This window comes from Haplochromis burtoni, unplaced genomic scaffold (assembly GCF_018398535.1).
Source record: "Haplochromis burtoni strain Fernald_Lab_line unplaced genomic scaffold, NCSU_Asbu1 Contig_135, whole genome shotgun sequence".
NCBI lineage: Eukaryota > Metazoa > Chordata > Actinopteri > Cichliformes > Cichlidae > Haplochromis > Haplochromis burtoni.
This window is the reverse complement of record NW_024582496.1, coordinates 683,480-697,062: the sequence shown is the minus strand read 5'-3', so window position 1 is coordinate 697,062 and position 13,583 is coordinate 683,480. Positions and strand designations below refer to the sequence as shown.

At 38.5% G+C, this 13,583-nt stretch overlaps 1 protein-coding gene across 1 annotated transcript; it reads left to right on the top strand.

Moving 5' to 3' along the window:
* Positions 1 to 6,192: 6,192 nt before the first annotated feature.
* fibinb (fin bud initiation factor b) lies at positions 6,193 to 9,219 on the top strand. Its single transcript, XM_005930796.3, has one exon. It carries the CDS (start codon positions 6,706 to 6,708, stop codon positions 7,324 to 7,326), a length of 621 nt encoding a protein of 206 aa, XP_005930858.1. The 5' UTR covers positions 6,193 to 6,705; the 3' UTR covers positions 7,327 to 9,219.
* The last annotated feature ends 4,364 nt before the right edge of the window (positions 9,220 to 13,583 follow it).

The window sequence follows — 13,583 nt, the reverse complement described above, 5'->3', positions numbered from 1 at the left end:
TGAGCTACTGTGTGAAAAGGTTTGGGTCAGGAGCTGCATGAATGGTCCAAATGTGTGTTGTGCTCAGATCAAATGCTGGAAAAATGTGCCACAGTTTAAGACATGACCTTTTGCCAGATGTTTAAATTGTTCAGATGTCTGATATCAGAATTACCACAAATTTGCCAGGGTGCATTTCCTGCATTTTACCTGCAATTTTATGTACATGTATTTTATTTGTGCTTTTACAAGATTCAAATACCTAACTAAAGATATCATAGCATCCATTTGTGGTCAAAAGAAGATCAGTCAGATGACCCACATTTGAAAGGATTTATTTTAGCATGAGAATAGAGTTAGATTTGGCTTCTAGGCTCCACATTCACCACAAACAGGTTATAAAGGGAAACTAAGAGTCTGGAGGGGCTAAAAAGCAGATAACCTCCTTAATCGTCATGTGGATCCTGGGTTAAAACGTCAGGCAAAGATGCAGGACAGAAGCAGCACTGACAGGTCAGAGAGAAATAAGAGAAATTTTGTAGATTAAATAAACCACAAAATGCGGGGGATGCGTTTGATATATGATGTGAGGCATTTTAAGTTTATTTCTGCCTCAATTATCACATTGACTTGTCTTCATGATATAAAGCATAAGATATGAAATAAAAAATGTTGAGCAAAAGTCTTGAGCCACCCTTTGTTTCAGGTTTTCTGAAGATTGTTCAAAGTCTTTCTTTGGACACTGGCTGGTTTTTCACTCATTCCTAGTCCAGACCTTGTGCCTGACCTATGAATCATTCAAGCAAGTTAGCAAAGAAAAAAGTTAATCTTTAGGCACTTTGTTACTAGAAGCCTGTAGCAAAAACACATACGTTCTTCCAATTTGTAGTTTGTTATCGTTGGCATTTTTAATAGATTTAACTCAGTTTGACAGATCTAAAATAGTACTTTTTCCAAAAAGCTGATTGCTAAATAGCCAATTTTTGACACATTGCATGCATGCTATGCAATGTGTCCCCCGAAAAATCTGAGAAGAAGCTGGCCTGAAAAAAAATATCCATAGCAGATGAACATTAACTCAAAGTCATGTCCTTAAGAGACAGGGAAAAAACTCCAGAGAAAACCTGACACAGGACCTGAGAGATGCTTCTGGTCCTTCAGTGGATCCATCTGCTTTTTACTGAAGTGTCATCAGAAGTGGTCTCAGTGGAACGGTGGCTGTCCAGAAGCCATTCTTAAGAAAGTAAAACAGGGAGAGAAAGCTAAGGTGCCATCTGGAAAGCATCTGATTGTCACTGCTTTGTTTTCAGCATGGCAAAAATCCCAAACACACTGCCAATGCACTAAAAGTATACCTGGATAGAAAAATACAGAATGGATTTCAACATTATTGAAGCATTGTGGAATCGTCTTGACAAAAAACAGAACAAAAGGCAGAAACATCCAAAGAAGAGCTTTGAATGACCTTCAAGAATCCTGGAGAACTATTCCTGAAGACTACATAAAGAAACTATTTGCCTAAGAGAGTTCTGGCTGTGTTAAAGAATAAAGTTGGTACCAAATAAAGCACCTAGAGGCAACTTTTGTTGTGATTTGTTGCTATCTAAATAATGCTTTTATAAATTGAACCAAATACTGATTTCAAAGATTCTTAGACTTCTACAAACTCTGTTTTTGCCTCATAAAATTTCCATTTATGTTTGCAAAGTTTCAACAAATTTCTAATAGGATACCTCAGTGCTTTTTTCACAATATTGTAACTTAGTAAATATATACTTTTATAATAAAAAGAGGAGTGGACAAAAGATTGCCAACCAACCTGATTAGTTAGATTAGTTTAATCAATGGAGATTTGTATAGACTTTAACTGTGCAGCAAGCAAGCAAGCTGTTCCTTTTTAGCAGAGAGCTTGCAAAAAGGGAAGTTAAAACAATTCAGTCATTGTCTAACTCGTCTACCTATTTTCCCTTATCAGACATATACTTTATATTACACATACCTACCCACAAACCCTAGGTCTTTGCCAAATTGCTCAGTGTCGCTTTTGTCTTTGAGCCATCTGCTCCTGTTCTGCCTGCTGTGTCACATCTGCCATCCAGCTCCTTTTTGCACTTTTTCCTTTCTTCTGAACCATGATCAAAAACGCCCATAATTTAATTTGCTCTGCTCTTGATGATATTCATTTTTACCTACAGGAACTTAGGTAAGAAAGAAGTCAATCCAATAACCACCCATAACATGGTCTCCAATAACATCAATGACTTTAGAGCAGAAGTAAGTCTTACCCGGTGCCATTTTCTTTAAAATAAGCCTTATTTGCAATCATAGGAAACACTCCGAGCCTGATTGCTGAATCACCCTGAGTCAAGCTCAGTTTGGGAAGCAGCTTGCCAAGCTGGGATCTAATCCCAGTTCGGTCAATTTAACTTAAAGTTGGAGGCACTTTATCACAAACAAGGTTGTTAAACGCTGTTATGTATTGTTAAATTCAATTTTCATTCAATATCCACAATAAAGTGGAGAAAAACAGACTGCAGCAGCTCATGCTGCAGAGAACTGGAAGGACAGAAATATCTGGCTTGTGTTTTGTGTCGCAGCTTTAGTGCTGAAAGAGGGAGGTCACTAAAACCTCCTCACTGTTTTTTTCCCCACTTTTTTTATTAGATTGTCCTATGTGAGTAGGTGGCTTTTTCACCTCTTGAAAATGATTTAATGTAGATGCATGCCACAAAAGGCTTTGAACCAAAACAGCATCACACCCTGAGCCCATAATGTGACTTCATTTTCCATTTCTTTTCTTCCTGACACCATAGAGAAAGCCCTTCTGCAGAATGATGTCACAGGATGGGCGCTGTTAAGCGTCTCAAGGCCTGTCTGGTCTTTGACAGCACATTGAGTTGACACTGCAGGTTTTCTCATAAAAGTGAAGGTTGCACTTACTGCTGTCACGACCCAGATGCAATGAGCAGCAGAGAGGATGGAAATAGCTTTGCACTAACACATTCAAACCTAAAACAAAAGCAGTAGAGGCAAATCTGTAAGTAAGCGGGCACTGTATTGTTAAAATAGGGGATTCTGAGTAGGGTGGAGGCTAAATGATGATTGCTGGAGAGTAACACAGAATGCCCAAACACCCATAAACAGCTGAGCCCACTGTTAGCTAAATAAAAAATAAAAAATACAGGACGTTAGTGGGAGCATTGACAGTCAGAAGCTGTCACAGTGTCTTATTAATGCTGGTGTGGGGGGATACAATTTATAATGGAAAACCTGGAAGCAAGAACTGGGTGGGAGAAAACATCAAATTCTCTCTTTTCTCAGTTCCTCGTGTCAGCGAGGGTAGATCCAGACAGGATGAGGAGTGAGGTATTTGTCCACATCATAAATCTGACTGATTCACATTGCAGACCTTGGTTTATGTAAGGCTTATGTAACAAAGCCTTTGACTTTCCTTTTTTATAAATATATTTCTCACAATGTTTTTATTCAACCAACCGAAAAAGAAATAAACATTTTAACATTGTGTTTACCGAACAAAACGTGTCATTCTCGAGCTAAATTCATGCAGGTCCCAACCCCGAATAATCACTCATGTGGCGAAGAACAAAATTCCTCTGAGGTTGGTGACGGTGTAACGTTCACTGTTTCAACAGGAAAGATATCCACACGCTGAGCGGAATTGTGGGTTTGACAAATTAGATCACTCTTGAGATGTTGCTCTTTGAGATATAGAATTACATATAAAAACAAAATTATCCTTCCCTTGGTGCGTTGCTTTTGTGACTAAAGCCGCTTACAAATCACTACATTTTCAATTTAATAGCAACTCTTGGATTTCCAGCCCTGGCAGAGTGTTTTAATACAGGAACATATTTCACAGCTGTGGTTTAATTCACAATCAGTAGTTACGAGCATGAGAATTGTAAAAATCAAAACAAATTACATGTCAAAGCTAAACAAAGTTTTCTTTCCTCATTCACTATCTCGTGCATTTTCACTCCCTTAGCTTGAACTAGACTCGGCCTGTCATTTGACACCAGTAAGTGACCCAAAGACAGGTGGCTACTGTGTTAAAGCCTGCTTAGCAAACATGTTTTTACACTCCTTGGATTCGACTTCTCTATGTCCCGCCAGCGCTACAGATCTGAGTTTTTTACATTAATGTGGACTGCATTAGCCAAATACAGTACATTTCTAGTCTTATCATCCTCTTAGAGGGCTTTAAACTACAAGCCACATTTAACCCGGTCACACAAGTCTCTTTTTATAGAGCAGCAATCCTATCACACACACTGGCTGATGGATCAGCGGCATAGTGTGGGTGTTCAGTATCTTACCCGAGGCCACATTTTGGTTCAAAGAGTCAAGGATCAAACCACCCTACTATATTAAACAAATAATGCAATATTTGGCAGAAGCAAAGTGAAGGTTAAAATGGTTTTCTTTTACAATGAAGATTCTACATTATCAGGTTGGTGGAAGAAGTACAACCCAAGTCCAAAAAAGTTCACGCCGTGCAAAATGTAAATACAAACTGATTGCAAATCTTATAAAACTGTGTTTTATTCACTGTAGAACACAGAAAACACATCAAATGTTTGAACTGAGAAAATGTGCCATTTTAAGAAAATAATGAACTAATATTTGAATTTGATGGCAGGAGCACATCTCAAAAAGGTTGGGACAGGGCAGTGCTTACCACTCGGTAGCATCCCATCTACTTTTAACAACAGTTTGGGAGGAAGTCAAAGGCCTTCATTATTGTATTTTGTGTTTTATGATGTGGCATTGTTTGTTTTTTTTCAATCGGTGAAAGGTGTGGACAATAGGCAAACCATTTCAGCACCTGGACACTCCTCAGACAAAGTCATGGTGTTGTAGTAGATGTATCACTGTCTTGCTGAAATGTGCTTTCTTTGAAAAAGACATCTGGATGGGAGCATATGTAAAATTCTAAATCTAAAACTGGTCTTTCACTGATGGTGCATTTCCAGATGTGCAAGAAGAAGATATGAACACATGCAGGTTTTTGAACTGAGTGCTGATAGCAAGCTAGTTGGTCCCTCTCCTCTTTAGTTCAGGAGCTACAGCATCTGTTTTCCCAAAAACACTTTAAAATTTGTCTGACACCAGGACAATGTCAGTCCTTTTTAAATGAGCTTTGGCCCAGAGAAGACAGCAACATATTTACATTTAGCTTAATTTGCTTTAGTGGATAGTAGGACGAACAAAGACAAAGACTTATGGAAGTGTTTGACTTACATTTTACACACCATCCCAGATTTTCTGAAATGCTGTTGTTTGGGAAATGGAAATAGCATACTATAAAAAGAAAAAAAACTTAAGTCATCTATCAATTTTCTTAACTTCTAACTTTAAAATGGCATTTCCACTATTGTTTGCAAACTGCAGAACTTGAGTAAAAATCCACAGCAGCAGAAAGACCATTATCTCACCATTAACCCTAGCAAATCAATAATGATGCCTAAACCCTTAAGGACCGTTTTAATGTAGCGTATTTATGGGGAACAAATTGCAGGAACCTTGTCCTGCAACCTTGCATTGGGTCTATAACAGTTTATGACATAATTTATGAGAATATTTAATGTTTTGCATATAAAAAAGTAACTAGTAACCATGGCTTAAAGGCAAATGTATCGATTACTGTATGTACAGTAACTTTAAAAATTAAGCTACACGAATTACTATGACTGTTCATAGGCAGCATATCAGTCTCTATTTATTCCAGTCTCACAGTCCAGAGAAACAAAACATCAGACAACACAAAAACGAGATTAAAAACTGAAAAAAGCTATACCAGCGTCTCCACATAGACTTGAGCCAATGCACTATTCTGCCATGAAATGCAGTGACTTGGATGTAAGGTGTAAGAAAACAATCCTGCAAACTGTAATGAAATCAGATACGTTTTTCCTGTTCTACATACATACGTAATGCTGTTTGTGTCCACGTCATCTTTATATTATGCAATACTACCACAGAAATTATATGTCTGCCACACTTCACGTCAGGTATTAAAAAACAGATTTTATAAAACCAGGCCACTACCTGGTTATATTCACTATAATTATAGGGCCGATTGCATTTCATGTTTACATGTGGTCTTGTGTAGCCTATATTTCTCGGTAGGGTAATAACTTGTTGAACCTTTTCTGCCAGCTGGTCACGGTTATGTGAATTCACACAAACTTGGTCTTTCTTGGTTTCGATGGGGCTTTAACAGCTTTGGCCTTGCTGGTAGCAGCCTGGTGCAGACTGAATGCAGCCTTTTAAGTGACGGAGGGGCTGTAATTTGAGAGTAGCACAGAGGTATTATTAGCCAAAAACCGAAGCGCGGCACTTGAGACTTCCAGATGTTGCGTTTGAGGCACCAGACTAAAGCCGGGAGTACAACTGCTGAAACAAACTTTCATACATCGCCTTCGTGCTCGCCGACAGTGATGGGAGTTGGCAGGCTCCGTTGAAGGACGAGAGGTGGAAAACAACTTACGCCACTTCATCTGCTCGGACCCAGAAGAATATCAGAGAGGGTTGCGAGAAAGTTTCAACCAACTGCGCACTTTGGACTTTAAAACTAACTGAAATGTTTGTGGTTTTCTGCCGGTTTGGGATTTAATAGACAACCGGGCTCATATTTTTTCGAATACATCATTTTTAAACTTATTTATTTCCTATTTGTGAGTATATTTGGGACAAGTGGGCATCATGGCTGTTTTTCACTTGCTCCTCTTTGCCGGGTTATCACTGTCGGTGTATGGAGGCTTTTACCAGGGACCTTTACATCCGGAGATGTCTAATGGTACTTTCCATCATTATTTCGTGCCGGACGGCGACTACGAGGACAACGACGACCCGGAGAAGTGCCAGATGCTTTTTAAAATGAAAGACGAGCGAAAGTGCAGCCTCGGCGAGGACCAGGACGCCGTCATACGGGATGATTTCACTATCATCAAGAGGCAGATCGAGGACTCTGCCAGGGTGCTGGAGGGGATCGGGAAAAGCATCTCGTACGACCTGGACGGAGAGGACAGCTACGGGAAGTATTTGCGGAGGGAGACAACCCAGATAAACGAGGCGTTTACAAACTCGGAGAAATCTCTGCTGGAGCTCGAGGTGAAATTCAAACAGAGCCAGGAGAGTGAGCTGAAGGAGGAGCACCGGCTCAATGACGACTTTCTTAACATGATAGTGCACACGCGGGACGTCCTGAAGGAGACGTTGGACATTTCTCTGGGCCTGAAGGACAAGCACGAGCTCCTGTCTTTGATCATCCGCAGCCACGGCACGAGACTGAGCAGACTGAAGAACGAGTACCTCAAGTTCTGAGTGAAAATAGTCCCTAATCATCTCATTAATGCAGCACCACATTTTTCTTTTATTATTATTATTGTTGTTATTATTATTATAATAGTTGCGCTTGACCAAGAGACAGAGGCAGAGAGAAAATTACATACCAGGGGCATAAAGCCAGAGCTTAAAGGATCAGTTCTCCTGAACTAACAAATATTTTCCTCACTAAAATGTTCTGTAGATGAAGATAATTTTGGGTGTGTGTGCCCCGTTTATTTGTATTTGTATTTTTAACATATCTCTAAAGATTTCAAGCCAACAAATTAATAAATAAAAAAAATTAAAAAGTGCAATATCATAATTGGCATTGCAAAATCTCAGGGAGGAAACAAATGTGTTTTAGGGGGGAACTTTGACTTTTTTTTTTTTTCATTTTCTGTTTTTTTTTTTATGTTGGCTTCATATTCCAATTAAGTCGGTTCGAAACTAAAAACGCAGTATGGGGGACATTCACTTGGCACTGCATACACTGCAGTAATGGTAGAATTTCTTTTTGAAGGAATATAAAAAAAAAGAACCTACCCTAACCTAAAATGTAGCTGTCTCCATTTCTAAGGTACAGATAGAGTTAATCTGTTCTTCTTATTATTATTATTTTAGAAAAAGTCTTTTGGACTGTCTCTGGCATAGTAAAGCTTTTGTTAAAATAAACAAGAAATATGAGTAGGAAACAATCTTTAAATATTCTTATGAAAAAAGGAATAATCTTTTTCATCTTATGCAACATAATCCAACAATAATGTGATACCATTTCTGGGGGCGGGGGGACAGTTAAGACATTCCTAAATTTGGTCTATTTCTCTCAGAATCATCCAAATACCAAACAAATCAAAGTGCTTCATCCAACTGATGTAAAAACATGATGTAAAAAAATTCCAGTAACACAATCCAGGTTTAGTTAAAGCATCCAGATATTAATAGGATAAACAGCATGGTGACAATTCTGTGTGCACTGTTGTACTTTGATAACTTTGTATACTCTATCCTTACAATACAAAATGTTAGTAGAATATCTAAAATGATTCAATATGAAGTAATGTTTTACAGTAGATAATACATTGCCTTAATGTTACTCCAATACTGTCTCTCTGCAAGTGAGTGTACCAGAAATGTCTCTTTTTGTCTTTTTATTGGTTAGTGATCTGCGTTTACCTGTCACGGCTTTCTGCATGTGTGTATGTGTGGGGTTATGCGTGTGAAACAATGGCTTTGTATAGGAGTCAGCCAATCACAAGAGTGACAAAAGGAAACATCCTTTTTCAAAACACAGGTCTTAGTTTGAGTTTTCCAACACTCGTTCGGTTCTCTCTCAGAGTGAGTTTTGGAGCAGAATCCTTACCCTGCGCTCAATGCCATCTATTTGGTTTGACTTTGACACCAAAATTTAAATAGATTAGCAGCAACATTACAAGGTTATGTGTTTATGTCGCTCTTAGTTTGTGCTTCAGACGAGTGTTTCTGGCAAAACCAAAAATAATGTTTACATATGTATCTGATGTATGTTTTTGTTTATAGGCTAGCAGACTTTGCACAATTCTTTGCTGTCGCGATGCTAAAGGTTGTGACGTGGTTAAAAATGCAAAGCCTCCTGTAGTCTTTGAAAATGTACAGTGTTTTTAGAGGTAAGTAAATACTGTGAGTGCCAATATCTTTATTACTGAACATCTATTATGTATTCATTGTTTATATAAATAGAGCAGCAAAAAAAATCTATTCTTGTATATCTTTAAGATATGTGGCCAGATGTAATACTTTGATGGATAAGACTGCAGGCAGCACTAGTAGACTTCTGTGTCAAATACTAATCTGTAAAACAACATACTTAATGGATTGCGTCGAGTCTTCTTAAATAAAGAAGTTGTGTTTGAAGTACAGTGTTGCTGCAACAGCTGGTCCTTTGAGCACTGGTCCCTCCCATTGTTGTTGTTTTCTTCTAGTAGTTACTGACATGAAAGTGAGCTTACACCATTCATTATGTCGCAGGGGATCCCCATGGATCCCCATCCAGGAGGTCCTGAGAGTTTGTGGTGTTTAGCACACCCCACAATGTTGCTGTAGCAGTATAACAATGGGGGAATGCACAATATATTGCCACGTGCTTCAAAACAAAGTTGCCTTCCATGTTTGCTTTACAAGGTTTTGAAGTCTGCTGTGAATTATACACACAGGCAATGCCCCCTAATTATGGATGCTTTAAAGGAAGAAGCTGCTTGCTGGCATTTACAAGAAACAGACATGTAAGGATGTTGTGTAGCTGGTGTTTTAAGCAGTGTGGTGGACCTTACAGACAACTTTGTTTGTTCCTGAGTTCTATTTCAGTAAGCTGAAAATCTTTTTTTCCCTTTGGCCCTTTAAGACCACACATAAGGTTGAATAAAGAGGGTGAGGCTTTGAGTTGGAGAAACTGAGAAATCATGAGTCAATAATATTGATTCAAAACCATATTTAAAAGTGCCAGCTTGTGCGCATTATGTAACACTGGAAAGTACAGCTTTTCTTGCAGATACTTTGAGTCGACCGATTAGGATGAAGCCAACATTAAAAAGAAGACACAGTATAGGCCCAGCAGCAAACATAAAAGCTGGGAACACTATAGCTTACACTGTGTTTCCACAAGAGGGTAAAAACTTTGGTTTTTTTTAGCTAAAGTAAAATAATTATTAGCAGCATGCAGAGCAAAAAAAGACACTGACACTGAATCCTTGTTCTCTAAAGCCACTGACCCCAACCATTGACAGGCTACGTCAGGGTTTCCAGCAGGTTTTCCTGCTTTCCCCAATGTGTACATGCAAAATAGATTGAAAAAGCCAAACTTTTAAATTCCAATTATAAAAGTAAATATCTGCAGTGATTCATGAAACCTGGGAAGCAAGCTACCAGAAGTATTTGTTAGCTTAAAATTAGGTAGCTAAAAAGATAGCTCAGCTGAATGTTGTGAATTAAATCACTATCTAAAAGTACCAAATCGATAGCTAAAATTAATGGATAAATGATGGAAAATATGCTGCTGAATATCAGATAAATTGTTAGTTAGGAAAATAATAAAACATTTCTAGCCAAATTTATTTTAACCAAATAGTTAACTTTAAATATCAATGAATTAAGAATCCACATGGTTGATGCAAAATTAATAAGGACATTAAGTTATGTCTAACCAGTGTTCTGTTTCCAAATGTTATATATGAATACCAGGTTTACTCAAATGAGCCAAACACAGGCTGCTCAAATGTATGGAAAGGATTTTCTTCTTTCAGTTGCACTTTTAGGGGTTGCCACAGTGAATCATCTGCCTCCATCTCACCTTGTCGCTAGCATCTTCTTCTGTCACAGCAACCATCTGCAAGTCCTCCTGCACTACATCCATGAATCTTCTCTATTGTAGTAGTTCAATCAAATTAACACACTAAACCACGAAGAGTTTTATCAATAAACAGGGAAGTGAAGCTCATCTGACAGGCATGTGTGAGTATGCACACCAAAAAGGCTAGGAATCACTTATATACACTCAGTGGCCAAGTTAGTAGGTACACTTTGTTAGTACCAGATTGGACCCCTTTTGCCTTCAGAACTGTTTCAATTCTTCATGTAACAGATTCACAAATGTGCTGTAATCATTCCTCTGAGATTCTGGTTCTTATTCAAATGACACCCTCACACAGTTACAGCTTACATCAACAATACAAATGTCCTGTTGCACCACATCCAAAAGGTGCTTTATTAGACCAAGATCTTGTGACTGTAGAGGCCATTTGAGCACACTGAACTCACTGTCATATTCAAGAAACCAGTTTGATCTGGGCTTTGTGACATGGTGCATTATCCTGCTGGAAGCAGCCATCAGAAGATCGATACACCGAGCCCATAAAGGAATGAACATGGTCAGCAAATGCTGTGTGCCAAGAAATATCCCCTACGCCATTACAGCAGCAGCAGCATCCTGAACCATAATACAAGTTAGAATAGATCCAGGCTTTCATGGTGTTTTACAGCAAATCCTGACCCCTCATCCAAATCACAACAGAAATCAAGCCTCATCAGACCAAGTAATGCTTTTCCAGTCGTCTAAAGGAGTGGCACGCAGTGTGGTCTTCTGGTGCTGTAACCCATTTGCTTCAGGGTTTTGTATTAAAGATGCTCTTCTGCTTCTGTTCTGTTTTTAACAAGTGGTTATTTGAGTTACTGCTCCCTCCCTATTAGCTCAAAGCAGGCTGGTCATTCTCCTCTGATCTCTGGTACTAACAAGGCATTTCTTCACCGGCAATTGGTGCATTCTGGATATTTTTTCTGTTCCAGGCCATTCTCTGTAAACCATAGAGAGGGTTGCACAGCAAAATCCCAGCAGATCAGCAGTTTCTGAAATATTTAGACTAGCCAGTCTGGCACTATCAACCACATCACATTCAAAGTAATTTAAATCACCTTTCTTTCGCATTCTGATGCTCGGTTTGAACTTTAGCATGTAGTGTTGATGCCACGTAATTGGCTGACTACATGTTCCTTTAATGAGTAAATGAACAGGTGTACCTAACAAAGTGGCTAATGAGTGATAGCAGAGCTGCTTTAACTACCATTCTTACTGGTAAGTCATCATTTCACCTTTGGTTTTATATGAATTGCAGTGTTACATAATGAACAGTGTTCAGCTGTGGCTGGGCACTTTGTCCATTTGGTTCAATCATTTCAGAAACATTGTGAGACAGATTTAACGGCATATGTAACACAGAGAGTATACTTGAACCAGTTGCACAAAGTCCAGTGCCTTTGGGTGACTGAGTAGAAATTATCTCTTACCCTTTGAAACGCACATCTATTAAACTGTAAACTAGGTGACCATGTGTCTGACAATGTGTCTCTTCCTGGGTTAATCATTTCAAAATGATGCTTTTCAAAATAAAACTCTGGCATTAGCAGGTGCCACTTTGATTAAAACTTACACTCCTCCTCTGCTGTGTGCTGGTCATCCTCGTCTGAAACCTACAAAGAAGGCATCAAAACTGAAAAAGGTGTGAAAAAGGTGTGAATGGACACAAAAGTTCTGTGCGTTATCCACTCATGTCTTTATCAGTTTTACAGTTTTCAATATGCGTTTTTGTTTGTTTGTTTTTTTGATTACTTCCCAACCATTGGTCTAAAAGAAAAAAGTAGCAAGTGGACACACTTTCAAAGCTGAAAGAAACAGTTTATATTCGGACCTTCATTCCAGATAAATGTAAAAGATTTATTGATATCAGAATGATAAATATTTGATCTAGTGCCTCCACTGGCATCCTCAAAAGCACAGAGACATATAAACTTAGAATTTATGTAATTTCTATGAACATTTATAGGCTCTGGGGATTGGCTGTCATCCATTCACTTTTCTCTAGACTGAAGTATAAATACATAACAGATATTGGATGGGTTCCCATCAACTTTTGTACTCATTTTTTTACTCCTCGGGAGACTTTGGGGATTACAGGACTTTTTTCTTATGTGCTACCATCAAGCTAACATGGTTCAGACTGAAATTTGTTGACAAGCAGTAGAAGCAGATGAGATTTATGAAAGGAAATGTGTTGTAATTTTTCAGCAGAATTTGATTTACAGCAGTCATTTTTAGGGTCCTTCATACTGTAAAGTGCAGGCCTGGTATCTGCCTAATAGTAGCACAATATAATCAACACTTTGTTTATAACCGTTAAGGTTCTGTATGAAGCCCACTGAATTGTGTTATTTATTTTATTTAATTTTTTTGGGAAATGAAAAAATATACCTCAGTGAGGCACCATGAAAAATGTCTGAACCTTATTGTGTTGACTGTCACGTCTATTTCAATTATAACCAATACCACATTTAAATAGCAGAGGCTGACCCACAGTGCTTTAAAGACAGGCACATTCTCATTCCAGGTCTCCAAAAAAAAACCGTTTTAAAATACATGAAAAGCTGAAAGTGAAAGGTCTGGTGCAGATCTGCCTCATTTACTTTAAAATGGGGGATTGTGGCACTGGCCATTTTTCTTCAAGTGCTCCTTTAAGTTTCGTTCCCAAGTTAAATAAACAACGCTGTTCCCAGCATTTGTCTCAAACCAATGAGCTTTAGGCAGAGAGGGCATATTTCGCACATATTGGCTTCCTATTAAATCCAGAATCAAATTTGAACTCTTATCACATACAAGGCCCCATTTTATCTTAAAGATATCATAGTATCATATCACCTCAATAGAGCACTTCGCTTCCAGAGTTCTGGTTTAC

Coding starts and splice junctions, on each gene's coding strand:
- fibinb (XM_005930796.3), top strand. CDS start 6,706: ATGGCTGTTTTTCACTTGCTCCTCTTTGCCGGGTTATCACTGTCGGTG.